General features: G+C 41.4%; 3 protein-coding genes across 3 annotated transcripts in view; 2 read left to right on the top strand and 1 right to left on the bottom strand.

Moving 5' to 3' along the window:
* The window catches only part of LOC117228880 (uncharacterized), a 204,310-nt gene extending 195,977 nt beyond the window's left edge, over window positions 1-8,333 (top strand). Inside the window, exons 6-7 of the mRNA XM_033484917.2 lie at window positions 894-1,248; window positions 4,852-8,333. Coding sequence (XP_033340808.1) covers window positions 894-1,248; window positions 4,852-5,245 — 749 coding nt within the window. The 3' untranslated portion in view covers window positions 5,246-8,333. The remainder of the gene's footprint in view (window positions 1-893; window positions 1,249-4,851) is intronic.
* A 10,010-nt stretch (window positions 8,334-18,343) lies between these two features.
* Window positions 18,344-21,003, bottom strand: LOC117228763 (ubiquitin-conjugating enzyme E2 W). Its single transcript, XM_033484743.2, has 5 exons — window positions 20,854-21,003; window positions 20,185-20,571; window positions 19,245-19,595; window positions 19,109-19,184; window positions 18,344-18,948 (listed from the first exon to the last, which is right to left on the bottom strand). The coding sequence occupies exons 2-5, from the start codon at window positions 20,206-20,208 to the stop codon at window positions 18,935-18,937; spliced, it is 465 nt and encodes a 154-aa protein (XP_033340634.1). The 5' UTR covers window positions 20,209-20,571; window positions 20,854-21,003; the 3' UTR covers window positions 18,344-18,934.
* A 662-nt stretch (window positions 21,004-21,665) lies between these two features.
* LOC117228883 (N-acetylneuraminate (7)9-O-acetyltransferase) lies at window positions 21,666-26,183 on the top strand. The gene is made up of 12 exons (XM_033484919.2): window positions 21,666-22,291; window positions 22,887-23,030; window positions 23,137-23,233; window positions 23,314-23,572; window positions 23,648-23,905; window positions 23,981-24,216; window positions 24,279-24,500; window positions 24,576-24,897; window positions 24,973-25,212; window positions 25,288-25,578; window positions 25,641-25,859; window positions 25,929-26,183. The coding sequence occupies exons 2-12, from the start codon at window positions 22,916-22,918 to the stop codon at window positions 26,052-26,054; spliced, it is 2,385 nt and encodes a 794-aa protein (XP_033340810.1). The 5' UTR covers window positions 21,666-22,291; window positions 22,887-22,915; the 3' UTR covers window positions 26,055-26,183.
* The last annotated feature ends 18 nt before the right edge of the window (window positions 26,184-26,201 follow it).

The raw sequence follows: 26,201 nt of genomic DNA, 5'->3' as shown, positions 1-26,201 counted from the left end.
AAAAGATAAAAATATGGTTTAATCCTAATGGTACAGACTTAGCACGTTTTAACCCTTTCGCTACTACGGGCCACTATAGTGGCCCTCCATAAGATGTCACTGAGGTACTACGGGCCACTATAGTGGCCTTTCGTATGATGCCACTGAGGTACTACGGGCCACTATAGTGGCCTTCCATAAGATGCCACTGAGGTACTATGGGCCACTATAGTGGCCTTTCGTATGATGCCACTGAGGTACTACGGGCCACTATAGTGGCCTTTCATAAGATGCCACTGAGGTACTATGGGCCACTATAGTGGCCTTCCATAAGATGCATTATATTGCATAATGTTATTTCCTCTCATACTGTAAATTAAAGAGCGCATGCTAAGACGTTATAAATACCCTGGAATACCCTTTATTTATAAATACCCTTTGGAGAGAAATTTTTTCGTACGAAAACATTCAAGCAGCTTGGGTTCTCCGCCGCGGTACTCCCGCTGACGATCGGCGTCGCGTAGCGTGCAGTGATGTCGCGGCGCTCCGTTCAGCGGAAGTACCGCGGTGGAGAACCCGCCCGTAACGAAAGGGTTAACTACAGACAACAATTGCTAACGCCGACGATAACGTATGCTAAAAACATTTGGCTCCGCAGCGGAGTCTTCGGAGTTACGGAACAAATGACAAATGTCTCCGTAGCGGAGCCTTCGGAGCGCTAAGAGTTAACATTCGCCCGCACAAAATTCCAAGCGGACGATTCCTACAAAACGTGCAAGAATAGATCGAGCAACGTGTCTCGTTCAAGAGTTTCTTCCATCCCGAAATTATCGATCGAAGAAACGCGCGAACGGTCGCGAGGAATTTCGCGGGCGTTAGGCATTTGTAACCGTGCGATTTCTATTCGATTCAAGGGCACAATGTGTGGTCGTGGCTGGGCTCGCGACGAGGCGGCGGTACGCCAGGAGTCGTCACGACGCCTCTGTCGCTTCCGCAGCACAGACGGGCGATGAATCTCCCCGTGGAGAACCACTACACCCACATGCAAACGGACGAGGCTCTCTACGCAGAACTGGACTCTCAGGCCGCGAGCTACGCGAGCGATCTCCAGCTACAAATGAGAGGAAGCTCGACGTACGGTACAACTTCCGGCGGGCAGGACGACGAGTACCACGAGCTGGACGCCGCGAGGTTACATCGTCATTACGGCGGAGGCAACGAGGACGGATCGTTGCAGAGGGACACGCTACGCACGCGGCATAGTAAAAGGTAAATTAGTCCCCGCAATTAAGTTTTTCGACATAGCTTATACCCGAAGCGGCCGTTACCCGGCAGCCCTGCTCCCGGAACACGTAGTCGCTCGATCCTCGAAGCATCGCGCTTTAATAATTTCGAATCGATCGACCGTGGCTAGTACCGCCTATACTCGTCTCCGTTCCTCTCCCCCCTCCCCATTCTCTTTCATTCTCTTTCTCATTCCTCTCCCTCTCTGTCCTCTCTATCCTCTCTGCCCCTCTCCCACTCCCCCCCCTCTCACTCTTTCTCTATTAAAACGATTCCGTTGATTGTCCGTCGATAACACGGCGGCTGAATAGACTATTAGATCGCCGACTTCCTTTTGGCGAGCCAGAAAATGGTCTCGAAATAAAATCGATATTTAATCTCGAACGTACCTAGTCCCCTCAGGGTTGCTTGTTAGATTGTATCGTTACATCTTGGGAATATAATTCCGTTCGTATTTGTTCTTTGAACTCTCTGTTTGCTGCCGACGACTTATCAAATTTTTCCATAGTACATAATATTATAGACGGACACAGCAGATCTTCGGGTAATTTTCAATTTCATGGGTTGCTTCGTTAGCCAGCACGCTCCGAAAGACGCACAAAGCCGGAACAAGTTGTCTAACGATATATATAAATATTATATTTAGTTGAGTAAACAAGATCTGTGTTATAGCAATTTCTTTTGTAAGACAGAACAAAGTTTGATGTACTTAATAGATCGCAATCGAATTTAGTTTGTTCAAGTTCAAGATTAAAGAATTCTGTCGGTCGCATATGACCGACGTAGCGGTCGACGCGTTAAAAACGGAATGTTTACCTCGAAAGCGGGGCTCGGGAAAAATAGATTTCTGAAATAGCAAATAATGCATAAATATTTTGATCTTCTCATACTTCTAATACAGAATTTGGAAAATAAATGGATATTAATTATATCAACATATTATATCATATTATTATAATTATATTAACACGTTGATGGCCGCCCATCTTAAAATTACATCTTAAAGTTTCATAGAATTAAAATATTTTAATCGATTAAATGAAACTTGCGAAGCAAAGTTATACGACATCGATTACTATTTCAACATTCTTGCATCTTGCGAATCTTAATAAAACTGAGAAATTTTTATGGATTAGCATAGAAATTAAATTTTTCACTAATTGCGTTACCCGCATACGAGTGACGCGGTAATCGAACTGTTAAATATTTAAATGTATTCGAAACACTATTTCCATATGTAACTACTATATCGAAACAAATGTATTTAACGAGACTCTGTACCTATTACACGAGAGGATACCAACATTTATAGTCGATTTACTATTTCAAAAATGCATTTTCCCCCAGCCCTGCTGGAAACCCATTATTTGCACGCGAGCACATGCGACCGTAAATCATTCTATTCACCGCGAGCAAAGTGAAAGATAAACGTTACAGTGATCAGAGTCGAAACAGCAAGTCGGAATTAATAGGTATTTTATTATACGATGCGATCTCCCGCGCTAAGCGATCTCGAAGTTTCAGCCGACGACGCGACGCGAACGCTCGAAAGAAAAAGAAAACAACCCTTATCGCCGACGCGCAATTCTTTCGCGAACGTAATGGAAATGTAATTTATTCTTTTCGCGATCGATAATTCCGCGTCGAAACGCTCCCAATTAGTAACGGAGAGATCCACGCGGGGAACCGGCAATCGTCCGGCGAACGATAACCAGAGAGAGCTTTGAGTAATATTCGTATCGGAACCAGCTCTAACGGAAGAAAAAAACCCTCTAACTTGGGCTCGCGTAGGATAACCGGGTGCGGCGGCCACTCTAGATCGACGTTACCATAACTCGTAAAAGCGCCGCATTACGGGAAACGAGACTTGTTAAAATGCACCGTTACCGGAGCGGCGGTAATCGCGACGTCGGCGCGGATTCCTGCGACCCGATCGTACATAATTAAGAGATACGGACAATCCGGGTCGTCTAATATCTCTGCACGGCGCTCATGCATTTATTCAGAAACGCGCAAACCTGTCGATCGGCCAGATACTAGAAACCTGATTCTGCTTACACTTCCAGTGCCTGAACGCGTAACGCAAGTCACCTATCTTCATCTCCGTGATATTTCAGTTCGAGGCTTCAAGTATATTCGTTCCGTACTTTATTATTCCTTGTTGTAAAAGTCAACAATTTATTCAATGCATATTTCTCGCCCGGCCGCGGTACCGTTCCCCGATATTTACTCGAATAATTTATTTTTACGTTGGCCAGTTCTTGCGCCACCTACGACCAGTTGTTCAACCCTTATGTCAACGACCAAAATTTTCGACGTTGTTCTATGACCGTGGTGCCCGGCTACCCCTAAGACGAGCTTCTACAGGGTGTTCCATAATTATGCGAACGCGCGGAAAGGGGCGATTCCTCGGGTCATTCGAAGCAACTTTTTCCTCAGCGAAAATGCAATCCGCGGCTTCGTTTACGAGTTATTAACGAAAAACAGTGACCAATGAGAGGAGAGGTCAGCTGGCGCGAGGCGGCCGAGCCAATGAGCGGAACCGAGCTTCTCATTGGTCACTGTTATTCCTTAATAACTCGTAAACGAAGCTGCGGATTGCATTTTCGCTAAGGAAAAAGTTACTCGAAATTACCTCAGAAATCATCCCTTTCCGGGTGTTAACATAATTATGGGACATCCTACATATTACATTGCTGTTTTATACAACTACCTAAACGTTCGTTTTTATTTATTTTATATTTATTACCGCAATAATATATTATTTTCGTTAATTGTCCGGAGAATTTCGACTCCATCCAGTGCTCCTTGTTCTTCCTTCCATAAGGATACCCGTGTCCTTCGCTTATTAAACGAACGTATATCGAACTCTATCGTCCAATGGTAGTGCTTCTCCGAGAAAATTGTAGACTCGAAACCGACATCCATAGAAAGTGTGCCAAATAAACAACAATATCGAAATTCTAGGTCGAGTCATAACTTCCAATGCAGCCAGGTAGAATCTATTTCGCTTTCGCCGGATAGACAAGGGTACGAAATAAATGAAACAAAAAAGCAAAACAAATAGAAAAAAAAACAAAGTAACTCCGATAACAGAGTTATTTACGACTCGACCTAATATATTTCACCGGGAACAAAGATGATTTCGAAGAGAATGTGAAAGAAAAGGGTACCCGGGTGCCCGGTTAGCGATACAAGGGTTAACAAAACGGCAGCGGTTCGAAGTTCGAGATACGATTTCCGAGGCTTCCTTTTTTGCTATCGACGTGTGACAAAGAATCAGGAAAAACGAAGACTCATCGGAGATTCCCGGAGGAATTCGAAAATCGCTAGTTTCCAAGTCCATCTACCGCTTCGCTCGGCGTCACGATCCCCGCTTTCGTGGATCAAACGATCTCGGCCGAATCGTAGGAAAGAGAATTGCGGGGGACGCCAGCCGGGTCGCCGAGCATGCTAAAGCAAGAGGCGACGCCTAAATCCTCCTCCGATCGAATGAATGAACGGTTGAGACGCGCCGTGGACCCTGCGGGCTCGAGCCCGATCGAGCCCGATCGACGCCGGCTAACTTTCGTAATCCGATCATTTCAGGTTACAAGAACCGGATTACGAGATGTACGAGAACGGGCCGTCGACGCCGGTGCCGCCTGGCCAGCTGCAGCATCATCACCATCACCATCATCTCCACAACCATCATCACCACCACCAGGAGCTGAGGATCGGGAGCAGGAACGGCGAGCACCCGTCCTACCAAAACACCGCGTACACCGGAAGCGACGCGGAACCGGACGGGCCGACGCTGAGCAGCGCGCCGAGCAGCGCTTACTACAGCGATCTCAGCTCGAACTCGGCGAACCAGCAGATGCCGGCCGCGGCGTCCACCAACACCGGCACGAACCTCCACGTGAGCCAGCAGGGCCTCGAGACGCCGCAGTACAGACTGGCCGCGATAAACGAGAGTTCGGTGCCCTCGGACTATATCTAGGCGACCTTGAACTCTCTCCGTTCGAGTCTTCGTTGTTGCTCCCTTCGACCGGGCGAAACTGGAGAACCGGAGACGGTGAAAAAAATATCTGGGAAGAACCACTAAAGTGTCTCTCTGTTACCTCGCGGCGATGAGAAGTCTCGGCGTCGAAGGCCGAAGACGACTGGACCATACGGAATCGTTCCGACTTCGACGGTTCTAGCGCGAAACCTTAGACCGTATATATACTACTCTGGACACGGCGTGTGTACAGTGCGCGCACAGAAAAGCCAAGAGTTCACCGATGCGAAGACCACTCCGCAAAGATAGTTCACTGTGACGCGGCAAGATGATCGTTCAAAACGGCTGACGCGGCATCGGGCTTCAAGCTCGAACCTCGGATGCTGTTCGATGCTATCTACACGCATTCGCCATCGATCTTCGTGTCGTGCGGACTTAATTTTGAACATTTTTTTAGAACGGTGACGGTGCGCGCGCGCGTTGTCCCAAAGGCTGCGGAGAGAATGAAAATAGCGGTGGGAACGTAACTTTCCACCAGTAAGTATTTCGTTCACTCTTCGTTTGGGTATTAATTGAGCGTAATATTTCATATTTGATCGATCGAACTTGCTTTCTAAGAGCTAAACATTTTCGCGCGTCCGTCGATGTAGAATATTAAAACAGTTCAGCGCGTTTGGAACATCGGCGCGTCACTCTTTCGATGTCGCAGATACGTCATACTGGTTTAGCTTGTACAGGATGGGACACGGGAACCGAGTCGTTTTAGAATGATTATAAAACTTTTAGATTATGCTGTATAGAAGACATTTATTGGTAACAAAATCTTCGCAAGTGCATAGCATTTCACTGTTATTCACGTCTGGAAAATTCGTTCTGGCATGCGATGACTATTTCCGTTGATCGATTTCCGCGCAAGATTGTGGCGCGCGGGGGAATAGAGTCATTTCGATGAACAATTAAATCGTTATTCTTTATCGAAACAATCGTACGCGAATATCCGATGTTCTAGCGTCCACGGCTGCGTGATGGTGACTGACAGTGAAATGCTGTGAGCCAAGGAATGCAAAAATGTCCCAAAAATTTTTGTCCACAAAATGTCTCGCAATCTAGAAGTGGGAGGTTCTCGTGGTAATTTCAAGCAACTTTTTCCTCAGCGAAAATGCAATCCGGGGCTTCGTTTACGAGTTATTAACGAAAAATACTGGCCAATGGGAGGTCGCGCACGACTGGGCCATCGCCACTGCATCGGACGGCCGGCGCGACGCGGCGTCGGCCACGAGAGCGGAGCGCCGGCCGCGCTCGCTCTCCGATTGGTCCGCGTTTTTCGTTAATAACTCGTAAACGAAGCCCCGGATTGCATTTTCGCTAAGGAAAAAGTTACTTCAAATAACCTGAGCAATCTCCCATTTCTGGATTGCGATACATTCTCGATACCTTGTACAACGAGAGAGTAATACCCCTACCAAAACCACTTGGTTCTCGTGTACATAACTCTGTACACAACGAGTTCTTCGCGACATCATGCGGATGATTCATCTTTAGCCTCCGGTAAGCTGTCCGAAGCCGTGTCCACAGTTATGTACGGTCTAAGCGCAAGATAATGTTGCTCGAAGCATCGAGCATCGGACCGCAGATTGAAAAGCGAGCTGTAACCAGAGCGGGTGGACGCTGAAGAGACGCGCCTCGACGTCCTCGACGACGCAGCCCGAAATGCGACGCGCGTCTTCCACAGTTCCGTTCAGCAGTGCCATACTCGGAGCCTCGCGATTCGTCCGTTTCACAACGAGGAAGCGCCGCGAGTTCGATTCGTGCTCCTCTCGAAAGGATTCGGACAATGGTACCGACAGGACACGCTGCCGCGACAAAATTACAGGTTACGGTGCCGCTATTACGATTGCCCCGCGACCATTCTTGTCCGACGCGAGGCGGTACAGGTTCCCGATGTACGTACGCTCGTTTTTCTTTCATTCACCGGTCGACCCGGTGAATGGAGACGTCATTATGCATTTATTAGCGGGGATTGCGCAACGGAACGTTCGACGGGGCTCGCAAACAGGAAACGTCACAGGTGGACGTTTAATAGTCATGTTTCTCAGGGAATGGACTGTCCACGGATCAGGATCGACGGCGTAGATTCGCTACAGTTTCTTTCATTCCAGCCGGGCAAAAACCGTTCGATCGAACACGCGCGCACATATACACTAACCGTCCGTCACGCTGATTATTCATCGCATGTGGGAATTATTAATGGGCAATGCAAATGCCGCGATAACAGTCGTCGTGCATAAACAGATTATTAATTGAAAGGCTCGTCGTCTACTTGTATGCAGGATGGTGGAAAGATCGGGAACCGATTCATTCGTGGAAACGTTCGTTCATCTTTGACAGCGTTAAAAGAGCGTACGAATATCATCGTACTTGATTATTTTCTATAAACCTCGTATGAGAGCATCGTGTCGATACGGATCGAAAATATCAATTTATATACCCCGCTCGAAAAATATTATCCGCTGATTCGGTATAAATTGCAATTCAAATTCGGTTTGAGTAATGTTTCGTGTTCGGTACATATTCAGTTTTATGGCATCGTATCGTTGAAATTACGTACCAAGTTACAAGCTTATGTCACTTGTGCGATTAGTTTACCGATTTATTGCATTTTGTTCATTGATAACGTATGTCGAGTTCGTTTCGTACGATACGTTTTCTGAATTATGCGGAACACGCTACAAAATGCATGGAACGGAATAGAATCTGATATAATAGACAAATTGATGAAACGGGGATTAGTCCATGAAGAAATTACGAAACGCGGTGGACAGTATCGTCGAAAAGACAATTTAATTTTCTCTTAGAAAATTGACGTTATTTTTACAATAATGCAGTTGTACACATAAATGTACTCCTAGCAATTTAATACAATTAACTTCGAAACAGATTGACGAAATTTCAACAATATCCTGTCGACTTCTCGAACGTCCTGATAGTTCTCGAGGGTAGTGTACAGATTTTTCAGCGGAACAGCAAATATTTCAGTCGACATCGATCGTTCCAATTCGAAACAGATCGAGTTACTCGATCGTTCGTTGTTCGTTTCGCTATTAAAAATCCGTTCTGGACGGAGCGTGTTTCTCCCACAAACGGAACAAGCTGGCAACAGCGTCTCACGCGATTCCTCGCCGAGGAAATGGTTTCCAGCGGGCAATTGATTCCGCTCGAGCCATAATCACCCAGCCCATTAGAGCGCCGACCTATCGCTCCCGTGTATCGCGTAATGAGCATTGTTCTTATTGCCCGAACACAGAACCAGGAACACCTAAACAATGGATCACCGAGCATTATCCGGGGCCGCTACCGTCATTAATCGGTTTGCCAGTGTTGGTTCGCGGGACGCGCGAATAGCAGGGTGTGCACCACGAGCAGCGGCGAACGAGAGCGGCGGGAACACGCGAAACCGATGCGAATGAAGTCGTTTTCGGGGGACAGGTGTTTCGTAATTTGACGTTTCGAGGCTACCAGCGATCGCCGGCGGCCGTGTCCCCCGGTTTCGCGTTTTCGTATCTGGATCGCAGGACTCTCTTTTCTTCCGCGCCGGCCAGGCACCGTTTTCTTTTTCTCTTCCGTTCGCTGCGATTTCCTGCAATTTCGCTCTCCTCTTTTTTTCCTTCTTCTTCTTCTTCGGCCCTCGCGCCGATTATCCTCCGAGATGATTTTAATTCGCCAGGGGATTTGATGTTTACGGGCTGATGTGTCATTACCAGCCGTTCGAATCACCGAACAACGTACGCGCGCTCTCTCGCCCCGCGTTGAAGTCCCTCGCTTAGGCGCTCTATTAAGTCATTAATTCTCGCTATCCTCGTTTACGCGGTAACGACTTCTCGTTTCTTGCTTCCCCGGGTCGTCGGAGAAATTGCCCGCGCTACATTTAATGAAATCGTAAAACCGTAAAAGTTCGCGTGACGCGGCAACAAAGTCCGTGTTATAGGTGCGGCGAAACGATGATCGACGTGGTTTCACAGTACGCTCGATTATTATACTCGCGACGAAGATCTCGCACATAATCTACGAAACGCGAACGTTACTCGTTGCTTCGATGTTCGCACGGAATTCGATTCTTCCGTTGCGAAGATCCAGGAACGAGAGCAAATAAAATTCGTACAAGAAATCGGAGAAATTCTTAACACTTTATCGTCCGGTCGTGGTTGAGGCTGCCACTCAGTAAGGACTGGCTTAGTCGCGCGCGCATTTGCTCCCAGTACCGGCTAAATTTTAGCTATTCATTGTGTTGTGCTTATTCCTTTAAAAATAATAATAAATAATAATATAATTATTATAATTATAATTCATAAGGATATGGGGAGGTCAGCATACAGGAGGTCAGCTACTAACAAAACAGTAAAGAAGCGAAAACCGTCGATAGCTAAAAGTCGATTAATAGGCTATCGGTCGATAAGCATTGGCAATCGAAAAGCCAATTAATAGGCTAGCGATCGATAAACATTGGCAATCGAAAAGCCGATAAATAGGCTAGCGGTCGATAAAGTGTTAAGAACGGAAACGTGTTTGACGCGTCGACGATCGACGGTCACGACGCGAATCGCGCGTTCTTCCGTTCGGAGGTTGTGAAATCGCCGGTCAACACGTTGTATCGATCAACGCGAATGCGAAAGAAATCGCGGTGCAAGCGGTTGTTAACGCGCGCGTTCGAAAACGTTGATAAATAAATAAACGTGTCGGAGTATCAGCGTTATCAAGAGCGTAATTTGTCAGTCGCTCGGCAAAGGTTAATGAAATTTCTCCTTTCGCCGTGCGGAATCTTGACGCGAGGTCCGCAAAAATCAAAATACAATCTTCATGCGCTGTTACGATCGTAAATCATATAAAATTTGTGGCTGCACTACTAGAAAGAGACGGTGCACGGAGCCGGAGCGACCAGCGCTAGCCAACTAAGCCCCTAACGAGTTTAAGACGAATGGCGAGTGTTATTCAAATGAACGTGGCAGGGTGTTTCGCAGCGTCCGCGAAGGTATTCGTCACTGAATCGTTAAACAGGAGAGCCACGGGCCTCCGCGGGCCTCAATCGTTTATCTTCGAACCCTCGTTCGCGACGGTCGAGTTAATTCGTTTCACCCGATTCGGCAGGACCCGTTTAATCGTCGCCGTCGTGTTCTCTTAATTACCTTCCCTCTCGGACAGTCCCGATTGTTCCAGCGACAGAACACGAACCCGTGGAGACGTTCCGCCCGTTAAGATTCACTGCCGCGCCCGCGTTCGACGTCCTTCGTTCGTGTCTCACCTGCGCCGTATCCGTCCACGCCCGCTAGACAGCTTCGTAACTCGACGATTTTACTGGATTTCTGTGATACCGTTTCATCATTCTCTCGAACACCGTCGACAACGCGCGAACCGTTCGTTCTTGAAACTTTGTTCATTTCTTCTCGAACTTAGAAGATATTTTTATATCTTCTTCTTCTCTTCTAAGATATAAAAAGAAGATATAAAATATATATATATATATATATATCTTCTAAGTTTGAGAATATATATATATATATAAATAAAATAATTTTCCACGCATAACTTTCGCATAACACAAATATAAAAGTTATGCGTAGCATATGATTTTATAACAATAATTATTTTACTATAACATAGTAAAATAATTATTTATATAAAATAATTATATATATATATATATATATATATATATATATATATATAATATATAGTATAGTATAGTATCCTACTATATATAGTATATATATAGTAGGAACACAATTTTACTATTGTTATAGTAAAATAATTATTGTTGTAGAATCATATGCCACGCATAACTTTTATATTTATGTTGTGCGGAAGTTACGCGTGGTAAATTATTTTCTACGATGATATATCTCTTCGTACGTAATTACTAGACCGTGGATCTTAATGCAACATAAAGATTATCTTCGACAATCGCAACGAAAAGGAATCGGGGATGGAAATTTCTCTTTTATTTTAATAATTCTAGCGAAACTCGATAATAATACGCGGATGTCCTGAAATTCTTTCGATATCTTATCTTATCTTTTATATTTCAATTACCGATGTATGTCACAAACGCATGAAATCCGCAGTCTAATAACAACGCGTCAACGCCAGTGACAGTCGAAAGTTTAATGCGCCGCAATTAACCCCTTGACTATGGCAGACTTTGAGACACGACAGAACGTACCATACGGCAGAAATTGAGTCAGGATGTGTGCCGAGAAAGGTGAACTTTTGGATAGGGATGCACTTTTGTGAAAACATATTTCAATAATCGAAAAACTGAATTTCGCTACATTGAAACAACATTATTCATTTCTCTGAACCGAATTACCGTAAATACCGTAAAGTGGATGATTGATGAAAAATTAAAAATGATTGCTTAATTTGATTAAGATTTGCAAGAGGTACGAATGCTGAAGAGGCCATATAAGTTTGCTTCATAATGTTTGTTTAATCGAATGAAATATTTTAATTATATGAAAATTTTTCAGGTTTCTAGCGCGGTCGTGGAAGTGTTAATGTAAAACTTTTTTCTCGTCTAACTGAGATGAGATCTATCGGAATAAATACCGATAAAATTTTCTGGGCGTCTATAGGCGCCCTCCGTGTCAGAAATAAGCACCTATAGGCGCTCCGAGTGTCGCGAACACAAAATTCCTAAGCGCCTATGGGCGCCCACAGTAGCCTAGGGGTTAAAAAGAAGGGTGATCGGAGAGTTCGCGAGGAACCCTGTTCATCTTTCACCGCGTCTCCGGGAATCCGGGGCCGGCGAAGTCGCCGTAGCATTTTTCTCCTAATTGTCCGCGTATGCCGGTGAGCCGACGTAAATTACACGGGGGCCAGCACGAGCGCATAAATAACCGGGCGGAGGGCCGCGATCGTGGGGCACAAAGAATCGCGGCGCGGTCGCCTCGTTCCCCGTTCCCCGAAAACCGTTTCCGCGGCGCGCAGTATCATTCACAGCTCGGCCGGTTCGCCGCGGTGTTCAGGGCGCGGGAAGAATCGCGGAGCGTGCAACAACAGATGCAACGATGCGCTCCCTCGCGGGCCACGGCAAATAATTAATTGCGGCCCCCGCGGTCACAATGGCGACACGGAGAGCCGCGGACCGGCATTATTCCGCCGAAAAAAATCCCACGAACGCGCAGAGCCGCGTGCGCCGCTCTTATCGTGGCCCGTGTTACGCGAACGGGAACGTATTATGGAATTCGTTGGTTCGCCCGAGCTTAATTAAGGCCCGCCCCCTTCGTCCGCGCCGCCCGCGTCTTCCGCATTTGCGGGCCCGGTTGGGCCGGGCCGGGCCCGTGGCATCCGTGGAGAACTCGGCGCGGCCGTTCGGCAGCTGCGCCGAGAAATTTATGTCGATGCTTCGGGGGATCCTAGAACTGGCCTGAGAAGCAACCGAGGAGAGACGAACCGCGAAGGCCGCGCGTACTTAATTATAAGCAGCGTCGCGCGAGCAAAAACAAGCCCCTACGAAGAAAAGGTAGAACGATAAGGCTGCTCCTCGAGGTAGCCGCGTGTGCGTTGACACTTAAGACCGGTGTCCCGGAAAAATTTGCATAGCCGCAGAAAAAGCTCTTTTATAATCGATATTTTTTTATAATCGACATTTTCTCGTCGAGGTTTGATTTGTGCCCCTGTCGCGACTCGGATCTAGTCCGTCTTAATTTAATTGGATGCCGACGGAGGTATCGCGAAACGGATCGATAAAACGATCGAGTCGGCTGAAGGAGATCCTTCGGCTTTTTAAATAAGCCCGATTATATTAGATTGGAAACTATGAAACGTGCGTTGAATGATGTAAATCGCGTGTTGCTTCCATCTGGTTTCGGAGAAAGATAAAATGAAAATGGGATGATACGAACACGAAAAAGATTTTACGAAACGAGTAAGAAGAATACCTTTAAAATTCATAAATAAAAATATCCAGCGCACGTTACAATGGACACAGTCGCAGCTGAACACAGACTAAACAAAAACGTCCGTTTCATAGTTTCCAACCTAATGTTTACGAACTTCTTCGTAGCGTACGTAGCTTCATTTTCTAGAAAAATGAGCTTGAAAATGGTACATAAGATCGCCCAGAAGCTTGTACAGTGATTTCTCTCACGTTCTCCGCCAACTTGGGAACAAATATGGACAACATGGGAAGTGGAGATAATAATAATAATAATAATCATTCGAGCCTCGCTCGTTTTTATAATCGCCGATTGATCTCCTCAACCCAAGTAGTCCATTTTAGTTACCAAGGGAACAATGAGAGAGAGAGAGAGAGAGAGAGAACAAATATGGACAATAGGGGAAGTGGAGACAATAATAATAATAATAATAATAATAATAATAATAATAATAATAATAATAATCATCATTCGAGCCTCGCTCGTTTTTATAATCGCCGATTGATCTCCTCAACCCAAGTAGTCCATTTTAGTTACCAAGGGAACAATGAGAGAGAGAGAGAGAGAGAGAGAGAGAGAGAGAGAGAACAAATATGGACAATAGGGGAAGTGGAGACAATAATAATTATTATTATAATAATAATAATAATAATCATCATCATCATTCGAGCCTCGCTCGTTTTTATAGTCACCGATTGATCTCCACCCAAGTTGTCCACTTTGGTTACCAAGAGAACAAAGAGAGGGGGAGAGAGAGAGATTACTTTCTATCATTCGCTACTCCAATCCGTAGCATTTCGACTTAGAACGACAGGATTCCTCGCGCTGCACCTGCGAGAAAATAAACGCGTCCGACGACAATTACAAAAACTTGCCACCTTCGTTTGCCTTGCTGCGATGCGACCAAGAGTATCTTCGTCCTGGTACAGCCGATGCGGCTACAATGCAATTTCCGCGATAAGAGATGTAACGATGCAATTAAGTAGGTAGAGGGCCATACAAGCAACCGAATGGACAAAAGAAACGTGATATAGTGGAACATAAACGACGAGTTAACCGCACACTGACCCCGACATCCCGAAATCCATTCTCATTCATCAGACGGAGTACTTAAATCGCCATTAACAAGAGGATCGTGAGAATTCGTCCGGCTGGATTCCCGCGAATCTCTCTGGATTCGCGAAGAGAGAGGGAGGAAGCGCGCGCGAGAGAGAGAGAAAGAGAGAGAGAGAGAGAGAGCGAGAGAGGGAGGGAGTGAGAATGAGGGAAAGCGAGAGAGAGCGAGAGAGGGAGGGAGTGAGAATGAGGGAAAGCGAGAGAGAGCGAGAGAGGGAGGGAGTGAGAATGAGGGAAAGCGAGAGAGAGCGAGAGAGGGAGGGAGAGAGAAGGAGCGGGTGCGTAGATGTCGAAGACGGGTCCGAAGGATAGGCGCGCAAGGACCCGCCCTGGCGGGGCGCACACCACTTTCTCGTCCCTGCTACGGGATATATAAATTATACATGTAAATATACGGGCGGCCAGACCGGCAGAGATCGAACCGTGAGATATCGAGATACGTGTTGGCGACCCGTACACCTCGCCGCGGCCCCGCTTCTTTCCCTCCGGCGGCCGGTCGTTCTCTCGCGTCTCTCCTCTCTGTCTCCGTGCACGCAGAAACTCCACGCATCTCTACGTGCCCGTGGCGAATACCTTTGTCCCCGATTGCCACCGAAACGTCTCTTATATCCCGGCCCTCTCGCGCCGCTCCCGCTAATTCCTATGCATTTTTCGAATTACCGGTGAAATCGCGACGCCGTCGCCGCGTTTACCCGCGTCTACCCTCGTCGAACCCGACGCTCCGTTCCCACAGCGGAAAAATGCCCCGTGGAATGAAGCTCCTCCGGGCCGGCCGGCTCGATTGTTCCCCGGCTTCTGGTGCACCGCGTGCCGTGATAATGAATCTCCCGCGAGGGGTCACGACTCGACTGGGTTTCGGATCCGGGGTTCCCGGTTCTCCCGCGGCCGCGGCCGCTGCTAGAATTTGCGAACGGTCCGCGCGGACCGTTAGCCGGTCGGCGCTGTTATCTCGCCCGCGCGTGACTCCGCGACACGTTTTCGTAGAAACTTTTAGTCGAAACATATTCATTCCTGGAACACGGCGAACTCCGTGGCTCGCGAGCGTTGCACGCCAATCGTTTCCGTGGACTACCTTGGAGCATAATAACTGTGCTAACGTTCAACGCGGACGGACACAAAATGTAAAGGGAACGTTCGCGAGATCGGTGCTGCCATTGCTGTGACGTGGCTGTTGGACGACGACGCTCGGGGACGAATTTTACAGCACCCTCGCAGCTGTGCCTTGTACGTAGTAGTGTCGTGTAGAAAGGTCCGAAAATTGCGACTCGGCCCTGGTCGGATCGCGCTGCACTCGCGTGAAGTTGTTTACATTTTGTGACAGTTCTCGTTGAACGACGTAAACGAATGGAAGTCCAATTGCGGGAGGACTTGCGATCAGAGGAAAAGGCGCAGTTATATAGGATGTCCCAAAAATGTCTCGCAATCCGAACGTAGGGGATTCCTGAGATCATTTGAAGCAACTTTTTCCTTAGCGAAAATGCAATCCGCGGCTTCGTTTACGAGTTATTAAAGAAAAACGCTGACCAATCGGAGAACGATTGCGGCCGGCGCCTCGCCCTTGCGGCCAATGCCGCGTCGCGCCGGTCAGCTAACGCGGCGGCAGTGGTCGCGAGCGCGGGGCGTCGGCGATCTCTCATTGGCCTCCTTTTTTTCTCGTGAATAACTCGTGAACGGTGCCTCGCAGAAAATTTGTGCAAAGGAAAAAGTTGCTTCAAATGACCTCAGGAATCTCCCATTTCTGGATTGCGAGACATTTTTGGGACACCCTGTAGGACGAATGCGTGCAACAGGAAACCTTCGTCCCTGATCCTGACGGTCACAGAATGGTGCCTGATGTCGCCCGATCTATATTTTGAATATGTAAATCGAAAAACGCTAAGATTGCGTTCGACGTCAGACGAGTGTCAACTTGCTTGTAAGAAATGGCGTAATAGGTATCAGCCATGTTGAAAGTCTTATTACAAGAAAAACCCGTGTCGCCGATCGATTTAGATCAAACGTATCGTTACGAAACTTCGCGAGAAACCATGGCTTATCTTAAATACGCCGTTTCAGTCGCGACACTTCGTGATACGCTTTACGGTACAAATCGGCGAGAACTTTGAGCCTCCGTGCGAGCCGTCGAGTTTCGATCGCGTGATCGGGAAACGATTCCTGCGACTCGATCCACACACAAGTGTGCGACGTTGTGTCTCTTGCCTAACGATTACCGATCCATAACCGCATGTAAAATATAATATAATGTAACGCGAGAAAGAATGTGTAAAATATCGAGCGAGACTTGTAGAATTGTAAAAAACGCGAATTAAGTTGCGAAAGTGAAGCGGTGCTGAAAAAACAACAACAAATATCGTACCTAGATTCTGTCTGATCGCAATTGTTTGCTGCGCGATCAACGGAAGGATAGCGTTACTATTTTTCATCGCGAATTATACTATTCGAGTAAAAATTGCCTTTTTCAACGAAAACGTACGTAAAATAATCGATTCGTTTGTGTGCGACGCGATTGACTTCGATATCATTGTTTCTGATAATTGTGAACGTTGTCGTTGATGTTCGGTAAATTCGAAAAGATTCTTGCTATATATTCGATGTTATATCGTTGAAATTTTGGAAAACCCTTGTCCAATATATTTAGTATCGAATTGCAGAAGAGTGTACGAACAGACTTTCCGAGAATCTTTTTGAACTCGTCGTTCTGCGCTATATATTTTTACTACGAACAATTATCGACAACGGCGATAGTATTCAACATTTTATATAAACAGTAATATCAATGTAAATTTAGTATTCTAAAGTGTAAATATTTAATATTGCAAAGTGTAAAAAAACGGATTTATTTTATTACTGTGTAAATAATATCGTATGAAGCGTTTTATGCGCGTTACATGAATTCGTACTACGCGCGATAAAGTCAATTACTGCTATGAATGCAGCTGCTGTTTGATGGCATTGCACCCTTTCTATGTAAGAAATTGTACAGTGAATAAAAACAAATTTGATACTTGCATCCTATAAAGAGAGTACGTATATTGAAAATCATATGAAACCTGCCAATTTTGGGATCGAACAAATATTCAAAATGCTATCTTGCATCTATATTATATAATAAAAATGCATTTGCTATTATAAATACCGAGAACAAATAATACTTGCCGCTATTCTCATAAGGCATAACGTAAATTATGGTATTAATCACCCGCGCTATAATATAAAAATAGCGCCATCGTATATAGCGGCCAAACGCTGAAACCGCTGGTAACCAAAATTACCGACAGTTCCAAACTCTAAGAGTTCATTATATTGGCACAGATGGCGCCATCGCACAAAATAAAATTTTACTCTAGCGCTATTATCCGTAGCGGTGAAGCAGTGAAACTGGTGACAAAATTATCAACAGTTGATTTTGGTTAATAGTTTGAGTGTTTACCCATGAGTCGCTTCTAGCCATGGTTCAGTTGTTACCATCGCAGACGAGAACTTAACTCGATCTCACACAGCTATTAAACTTGAAAAACAATATGCTAAAAAAGATTGCTGAGAATATTTAAAAACCGAAAATAAGGTGAAATGCTCTACTTTGTGCAATGCAAAAATACATTGAATCGTAGGTTTACTCGAACAATACAGACGAGGTATGTATCTTTTGTGGTAAAACCAAACGTGTCAGATCCCTGCAATTTATGTTACCTAGCTTGTACTTGTGCACAAATTGACGCACTGAAAACTTCGGCATAGCACTCTTGTATTCTCACATTCCTCACTGTCACTAGATTAAGATAGGTTATGTATAAACTTAACCTATTTTCTTCAACTATTATAAATTTGTTATTACATTTCAAATATTGTACATTTGTAATGAATTGTACTACAATTCTATAAAAGGTTAAATTTTATTGATCGATAAAGCTACATATCAACATTTTAAATGCTGTGATTATCTCAGTTGAAAAAATGATTTCATTATTGTGAAAACATTAATAAAATATTAAACAGAATTTATATGTATATTACATATTTAATCGCGAATTCGTATTTCTATAGCTCGAGATGCATTGAAAATAATCGCTTACCTTTTATTTAAAATTATACAGTAAACACGAATATTAAATAAATTGTATAACAAGTGAGATAACATTGTATGTTTTTGGTGTTATGCTATTGATAATGATTACTGTAATATATTAATCTGATGTCATTTTACAGCGCATTTCCTACATAGATAATAAAACACTTTATTATGTATTAATAGTTTATGTGCACCATTCTTTTCAGCATTTACGTTTTAGAAGTCTATGCTATTTTTTGTCTTCCTATTTATAACTGTGGGATAATATATATAATTCTTAATAACATCATAATAATTTATAACTGGATAACTCACGCATTTTACATTGCTTCTTTATTGTAATAAGTATTATGCAGCCTTTGCTTTTTTCTTTTCTTTTCTAAACTTATGCATCTAATTTGTTTAATATGTGATAAAGTTAATTCAGTAAATTTCATCTATGAAAGTTTCAATAGTTACAGACATTAATATTTATATATAAACATTAATAATTAAAGACACGAAACATGTCATTCCGCTTGGTCCAGCTATAACTGCACATTGACAAGTTTTTAATGATTATAGCAGTTGCTGTTACACACTGTCATCTGTTTAAACACAAAAGAAAATGCTACATAACTGTGCGTTTTTTAAAGTAAACATTTATTAAAATATTAGAAAATTCTATATACTAAGTCTTATAAAAAGAATGTATAAAAAGAAGTAGTTATTGAAATTTTTAAGTCGTATATACAATGCAACACTTACCATGATACCACCATTTCGTTTTCTTTGGATTTTTGCTACACGTTGACACATAAAATGAATTATCAGGTGGCCTCTTCTGTGGTAAAATAATTTCGATAAATATTTTGTCAATAAACTATAAGTAAGAATTTCTTACCTTTTCTTTACAACTGCTTAGCATCGACACAATACTTAAACAAACACTTTGCACGCTTAGTGCTGGAGACCAATCATCAGTCAGTATTGATAGGCAGATATGACCATTGCTATAAATATGTGGATGAACTGGTATATTACCACCTATGAAAGTTACTTCCGGCGAATCAAATGGGTATTTAGAGCTAAATTTAAATTGAAGTTGAAATCGTTCGCCTTCGTACAGAGTGCCCTTTGCACCATCCATGTGTACAATCCATTGTGTTAAATTTTGACCTGCAAGGTCGCCATCTACGTGTACACCTGGCGGAGGTTCACGTATTAAGGACATTAGCTCCTTCTGGAGCCTTCGCTGAAATAATATTTATATAATATGTTATTGTGTACTGTGTCGTACTAAAATATTAATTTATAATATACACAAATTGTAAACAACTAACATTAGGTAAACTTTTAGCACTGCAATTTCCAACCATACTTTCAGATACAACTATCTCAAAGATAATTTGAAGTGTAAGAGAAAATTTTAAAACTAATTAATTCCTGTAGATTGTAGATAATAGATTACTGATATAAATGGATTATCGCGATTATAAAATCGTGAATCAATAGCAGAAATAAGTAGTTGGAAACATATATAATCTATATTATAATATAATAGTAAGACTTGTTAATTGAAAAACATCATAATAGTGCCGAAGATGTAACAATATACACCATACGAAAGGGTAGCGCGTCTTATTTGACGCGAAACGTCATCCAAATTTTGACGAGTGACAACGGTACATAATATTTTCGTTTCGCCGATACACAAGTATGAAATTTTTTGGCATTTTACACCGTGTTAGGCGTTCAATATTTTTATTTAATTCCACGTCATACGATGTAACAAAGGTGTAGAAAAGCACAGGGATGTTAAAAGAATTTTGATATTAACTTACCTTCGACGGGGACATTGCCGCCATTGTCGTTATGTCGTTCTCCACTGAAAAATATAATCGTTGTCCATTGCAATTTACACGGATCGCTTGTTTTGTTTATTCTCCCGCTCAAGAACGGTGCAACGCTGCTGCAACGACGGCGCTTTGCATTTTTTCTCCTTAAATTTCGTACCGTATCATATTGCCAAAAAAAATGAGCGGTCGGACAACAGTCGCGAGGCGTCGTAACAGGGATTCGGTATCAATCAGTCAAACTTGACAGCCGTGCTTACATAGCAAAGCCTGAGGCGGGTATACAACACACTTTTTTTCACCCCTTTGCGACCGACATTAGGGGTATTCGGTATGATAGATTCGTTCACAAGCAGACTGCGAATTTTATATATTCTGTAACATACTCGTATGTATATATAACACAATGTCAAGGTTCGTTTCACAAAATGCCTACTTTATTTTTAACTTGACGCAATGTATAATAAAGGAAATCAACTGCTGTATAATTTATACATTTCAAATACGTATATATGTATGTATGTCCATAAATATTTGAATTTTGCATAAAAATTTTCTATCGAAACGTAAAGTATATATTTGAATTTTTTGATTTCCGAAATTTCACTATGATCTAAAGGACTGTGCAATTGACATTAACCGTTTTTATATGCTTACCGTCATCACGAAATTTTATTATTAGTTTCACATATGTATTCCTGTTTGTCACATGAATATTTATACATATGTAATGTGCAGTGAGAAAATGAGAATGGCCCACCCACTTTTCCGACACGCTTGGTATAGTACTGCCATCGCAGCAACGTGGAACCACAACTAATATGTGTTTGACCCACGTTTTAGCATAGAACAGAACCTTACTTCTATGCTTTTGTATGACCCGTCTGATTCCACGTTACATTAAATAACGTGAAAAAAACACGAATACATATTCTTTATTCTTTAACTTTATGATAGTAACATAACAGAATCACACTCTGACGATTTTACTCGAATGAAAAAATGTATAAAAAGAAAATGTAAAAGATAATTTTATTTGAATGAAATAGAATAGAAAATTACAAAGGTAATCGCATTAAAGGATAAATAATTTTATTTTATAATTTTATTTGGAGATTTCGGTGCTCAAAAGTACACTTTTTTCTATGCTTAAAAGCACACGCTTTTGTGCTTTCAGTGCTCAGAAGTATGTACAACCCATGTGATGGGTTTTGGTAATATGTATATAGTAACGTGGAACTCGTGCGTTCAAAATTATACTAACGTGGAACCAAACGTATCAGATCTCTACAATTTATAAGTTATCGCATCGACGTGCTGAAAACCCGGTCGTGGTTATTCTCATATCATCTTTGTTCGTGATCGAGATAGCGCCGTGCGCATATCGTGCAGAACACGCTACATAATTTAAATTCGCAGTATAAGAACAAATATTTAGATTTATGTTTTCTAGATTTATAAAGATTTAAAGAAACCTTGCAATATTTTGTTTGAATTTCGACTTTTATTTTCTGTATTTAAATAAAAAGAGTAATGCGAGAAAAATTAGCTGTGAAAAAAATAGCTGTGATTAATGGTGCGATAAAGAAATAAAACATTATGTCAAGTAGTGTGTGTGTTTGCATTGCAATAAGTTACAATTACCGAATGAATTGCATACATTAATTGACAAAATATCTAATCAATTTTTACTTTGCTGCTAGCATTAAATCCGTTATCGAATTTATATTTGAAAGAAAATATATGATCATCTTATTTTTTTCTGGATCTGTGGTAAATCTGTCATAGCTTTGACATGAACAATTTTTACTCAACTATGTATGTACATAAAAATCGATCGTATTGCAGATTCTGTACCTTCTGCTTGAACATGTAATGCGCCATGAATGTAGCCGGAAATGTCGGAAGTGTCGAAACTATAAACTTAGTGTTACTTTATATAAAATTATTACAACGATTTATTTCTAATCATATATTAAATCAACAGTGTTTAAACTTATAACCTAGCAGTGAAATCTATATATTAATTATATTTTTATTCACAATGTAATATCGTCTGTTACAAAACCATTTAAATATTGTAAAAACACTTGAGGTGATTATGTTTATGTTTATGTACATAAGAAAGTGCATATAATTAACATGGAAACTCAATTTAGAGGTTGACAAAATTTTTAAGAAAACTTTGCATGTAAAGGATATGTAACAATAGTGCTCCAAAATCTGCAGAAGATATTCTATTACATATATGCTGATACTACTTTCCCTGGAATAGAAGAATGTTCTTTAAAAACATAACCTATTTTCTTGCAAAACATGTATAGTTGTACTGTCCAATTAAAATAAACGTGAAGTAATAATGCCAAAGGGCAATTACGCTAACTTAATTTTTATTTCACTAACAACTTCGAGGACTTAGAAGAAATACAGAAAATGCATATTGGTGGGGATAATCTTAAATTATAGATTCAAAGCAATAAATCCTTCTGTAACTTCTCTACACATACGTATATACATCATTATTATGCTCACACATAACTATTTTCTTACTTTATTTATTTGAGCTCCTCAACTTTGAAGCTCGAGTCTATTTCCTATAAATTAATCGTTCGACTGAACAGAGGCCAAACCTTTCTTTGATTATCATCGAACTGAAACTATTTGGAATAAGATGATTTTCTCTGTTGCAGTGTCGATGTAACTAAACAATAAAGTATTCATGACTTCAGCAGAACATTTTATCAGTTTAATTACAGTAGCAAGTGCTAAGAAATTAGCTACTGCGCTTGTATTATGCTTTATATTGTACCATGGATTAATGCACCTTATTTATGGTAAGACATCCATGTAACTTTTTCCTTTTTATTTATACTTTGTACTTTTGTTATTGTATGCTTGAAACTTAATATTTAAGTATTTCATATCAATCAACTCTTACAGGTAGTGATTCGTGTAAGTGGTTATTAACTGAAGGAAGATATAAAGGTGATAAAGAATGGCAGCCTTATGGTTGTATGATGCATTATTATACGCAAACGTGAGACCTCAATTTTTATACTATATGTAGTGTTAATATAGAGACTGGTACATATTTTTAAATAAAATTTGTTGTAACAGGGACAGTCGAAGGTGTATGAGATATCTAGCTTTCATGGGCCACCATAATCATTTTGTATTCACCGGAGATGCTAGAATCAGACAGTTGTATAAATCTTTTATATCACAATTTATAGTAGATGGAAAAGCATCTGACTTAACAGATTTGCCACCAAATTCTGATCTAAATTTCAATGATGCCCAGCTTAGGCTAAATGTACAATTCTTGTGGAGACCCCGATTAGATAATTCCATGATAGAGGATCTCAGAGGCTGGGTGGTAGTTGTTTTTATCCTTTGAATAATTGTTTAGCTATTAAGTATGCATATTAATAACTGTGTTGTTTTTTTTTAGAAAACTGATGCACCTAGTCTAATTATTGCAGGCAACGCAGCAATGACAATTCTTGCAAACAATAATAGTGACACTCAATTAAATTCTGAATATAGCATGGGATTAGTCAGACTTGTGCAACCAGTAGATTTTATGGCTAAAAAAAACACACGATTTTTATGGGTATTACAAGATCCTGTATTAAAAGAAAGACTACCAGCTGATTTAGCAGGCATAGATAACAAGCAAATTAATTTGTGTAATAAGGCAGCATTAAAGGTAATCTTTATTTGTAGTACATGTCAACAATTGTTCTGAAAGGAAGCAAATTATTTATACATTCACTACATGCAGATACTATCCCATAGTGATGCACATATATGGGAAAGCAGTAAACTTGTTGGTACAGGAGTATTGGAACAAAGTCCAGATGGTTACTTGGCTAGTCCTCTGTCCTTAAGACACAAAGTTCAAATACTATTAAATACTTATTGTAATGATCACATGAATTTCGATGACGGTAGCTGTTGTAGTTATGCAGAACCTGCAACTACATTGCAATTATTAAGTTTATCTGGTCTGGCTTTATGGTAATACTTTATATTTTAATAAGTTATTTATTAAACCAAAAGTAACCAATAAATTATTGCAGTATAATAATTGGTGGTGGAATGTGGTTATACAGAAAGTTTTGTCAATATAGAACTGAGGTATCTTATTTACGTGTGACTACTTCCGAAATAGAAGATACCGAGGAAGCAAATACTTCTGAAGTTGTACAGATTGAACCACCCGAAGTACAAGATTTTCATACTTTGATGACAGCTTTGGCTGTTCTATCCATTATTTTAGCTTATTTTTACTTATGTGATAGGTACGTCTTCTAATTATTTTCTGTAAATTAGAATTTGTTGTAAACATAACATCGTGTTTTTTTTGTTTCATTTAGAACCAATTTCTTCATGAAAGAAAATAAATACTACAGCGAATTTAGTTTTTGGTTACCGCTTGGTTATATACTGGCTCTTGGATTATTTTTCACTGAAGACAGAGAAAGAGGGCCAAGGACCTTAAACCGAGAACAAACAGACGAATGGAGAGGATTAATGCAAGCTGTAGTTTTAATATACCACGTTACTGGAGCTAAAAACGTTTTACCTATTTATATGTACTTGAGATTAATAAACTCTGCGTATTTATTTCTTTCTGGATATGGACATTTTTGTTACTTCTGGCAGACCGGTGATGTCTCTCTAGTTAGATTTGCTAGGGTAAGTTAACACAAAGTGTACTGAACATTGTTAACATTGTAGGAATTAATAATGTACGTAACTATTATGTTCCAGGTAATGTTCAGACTGAATTTTTTAACAGTTTCTTTGTGTCTTTGTATGAATAGACCATACCAGTTTTATCATTTTGTTCCATTGGTTTCATTTTGGTTTTTAGTCATCTATATTTTGGCATGGCTACCACCAAGAATATATTCTGGTAGCCTTACTGAATATGGTCCAAGAGCTTTACTCTATCTTGCTTTGAAACTTTTAGGTCTTGTATCAATGATTACTATACTTTATGTCTCAGAGGTATTGAACTATAAATTATTTAATATATAAAATTCAAATTATAACAAACTTAGCAATAATTTGGTAATGTAATAGGTGTTCTTTGAAAAAGTTTTTGTAACAAGACCTTGGAAAGCACTATTTGTAACAACCGATGATGATATACGTGAATGGTGGTCACGTTGGAGAGTAGACAGATACAGTGTGGCATGGGGTGTAACTTTTGGAGCTGGTCTTGTTGCTTTGCAAAGGATAGATCACATTCCTGGAACTGCATTGTCTTCTGTACTGGCATTAATTTCTCTGACTGCTTACACGACTTTCACTATACTGTGTCATTCGGTATCAGAATGCGAAGAAATTCATTCATATGTGGCATTTATACCGGTAATTATGTATACATGTAAAACAATTTTAGAATATAATATTTAATAAAATTTCTGTTGCAGATTATAGGATATATAGCACTTAGAAACGCATCATTAGCATTACGTGGTAAACATTCAGCTCTCTTAGCTGGGTTAGGACGAATCAGTTTAGAAACTCTAGTCGCACAAGGCCACATATGGCTAGCAGCAGATTCGCATGGTGTGTTAGTGTTATTGCCAAGATTTCCAGTATTAAATTTATTAGTCACATCTTTTATCTTTATATGTGCAAGTCATGAAGTGAGTACCTTTTTCCTTTTAGTATATAATGTATATTATAATTTAATACTGTTTTATTTCCTTTATCAGATACATCGATTAACTCGGATTCTGGCCCCATATGCAGTACCCAATGATTGGAGACTGGTTGCGCGTAACTTGTTATTATTTATTGCAGTTCTTGTACCAATAGGTATTCATGATGGAATGTTCTGAATGCAACATTTTTACAAAAATTTTTTGCATAATATATGTACATATTATATACAATAAGCACATAATTTTTGTAATATTCTTTCACAAGTTTCATAAAGCAAAAATATAACAAAAGACCTATCTATTAAATTCTTCTTTCCACTATAC

The sequence above is a fragment of the Megalopta genalis genome, chromosome 1 (assembly GCF_051020955.1).
Source record: "Megalopta genalis isolate 19385.01 chromosome 1, iyMegGena1_principal, whole genome shotgun sequence".
NCBI lineage: Eukaryota > Metazoa > Arthropoda > Insecta > Hymenoptera > Halictidae > Megalopta > Megalopta genalis.
This window is presented reverse-complemented; position numbering and strand designations above follow the sequence as displayed.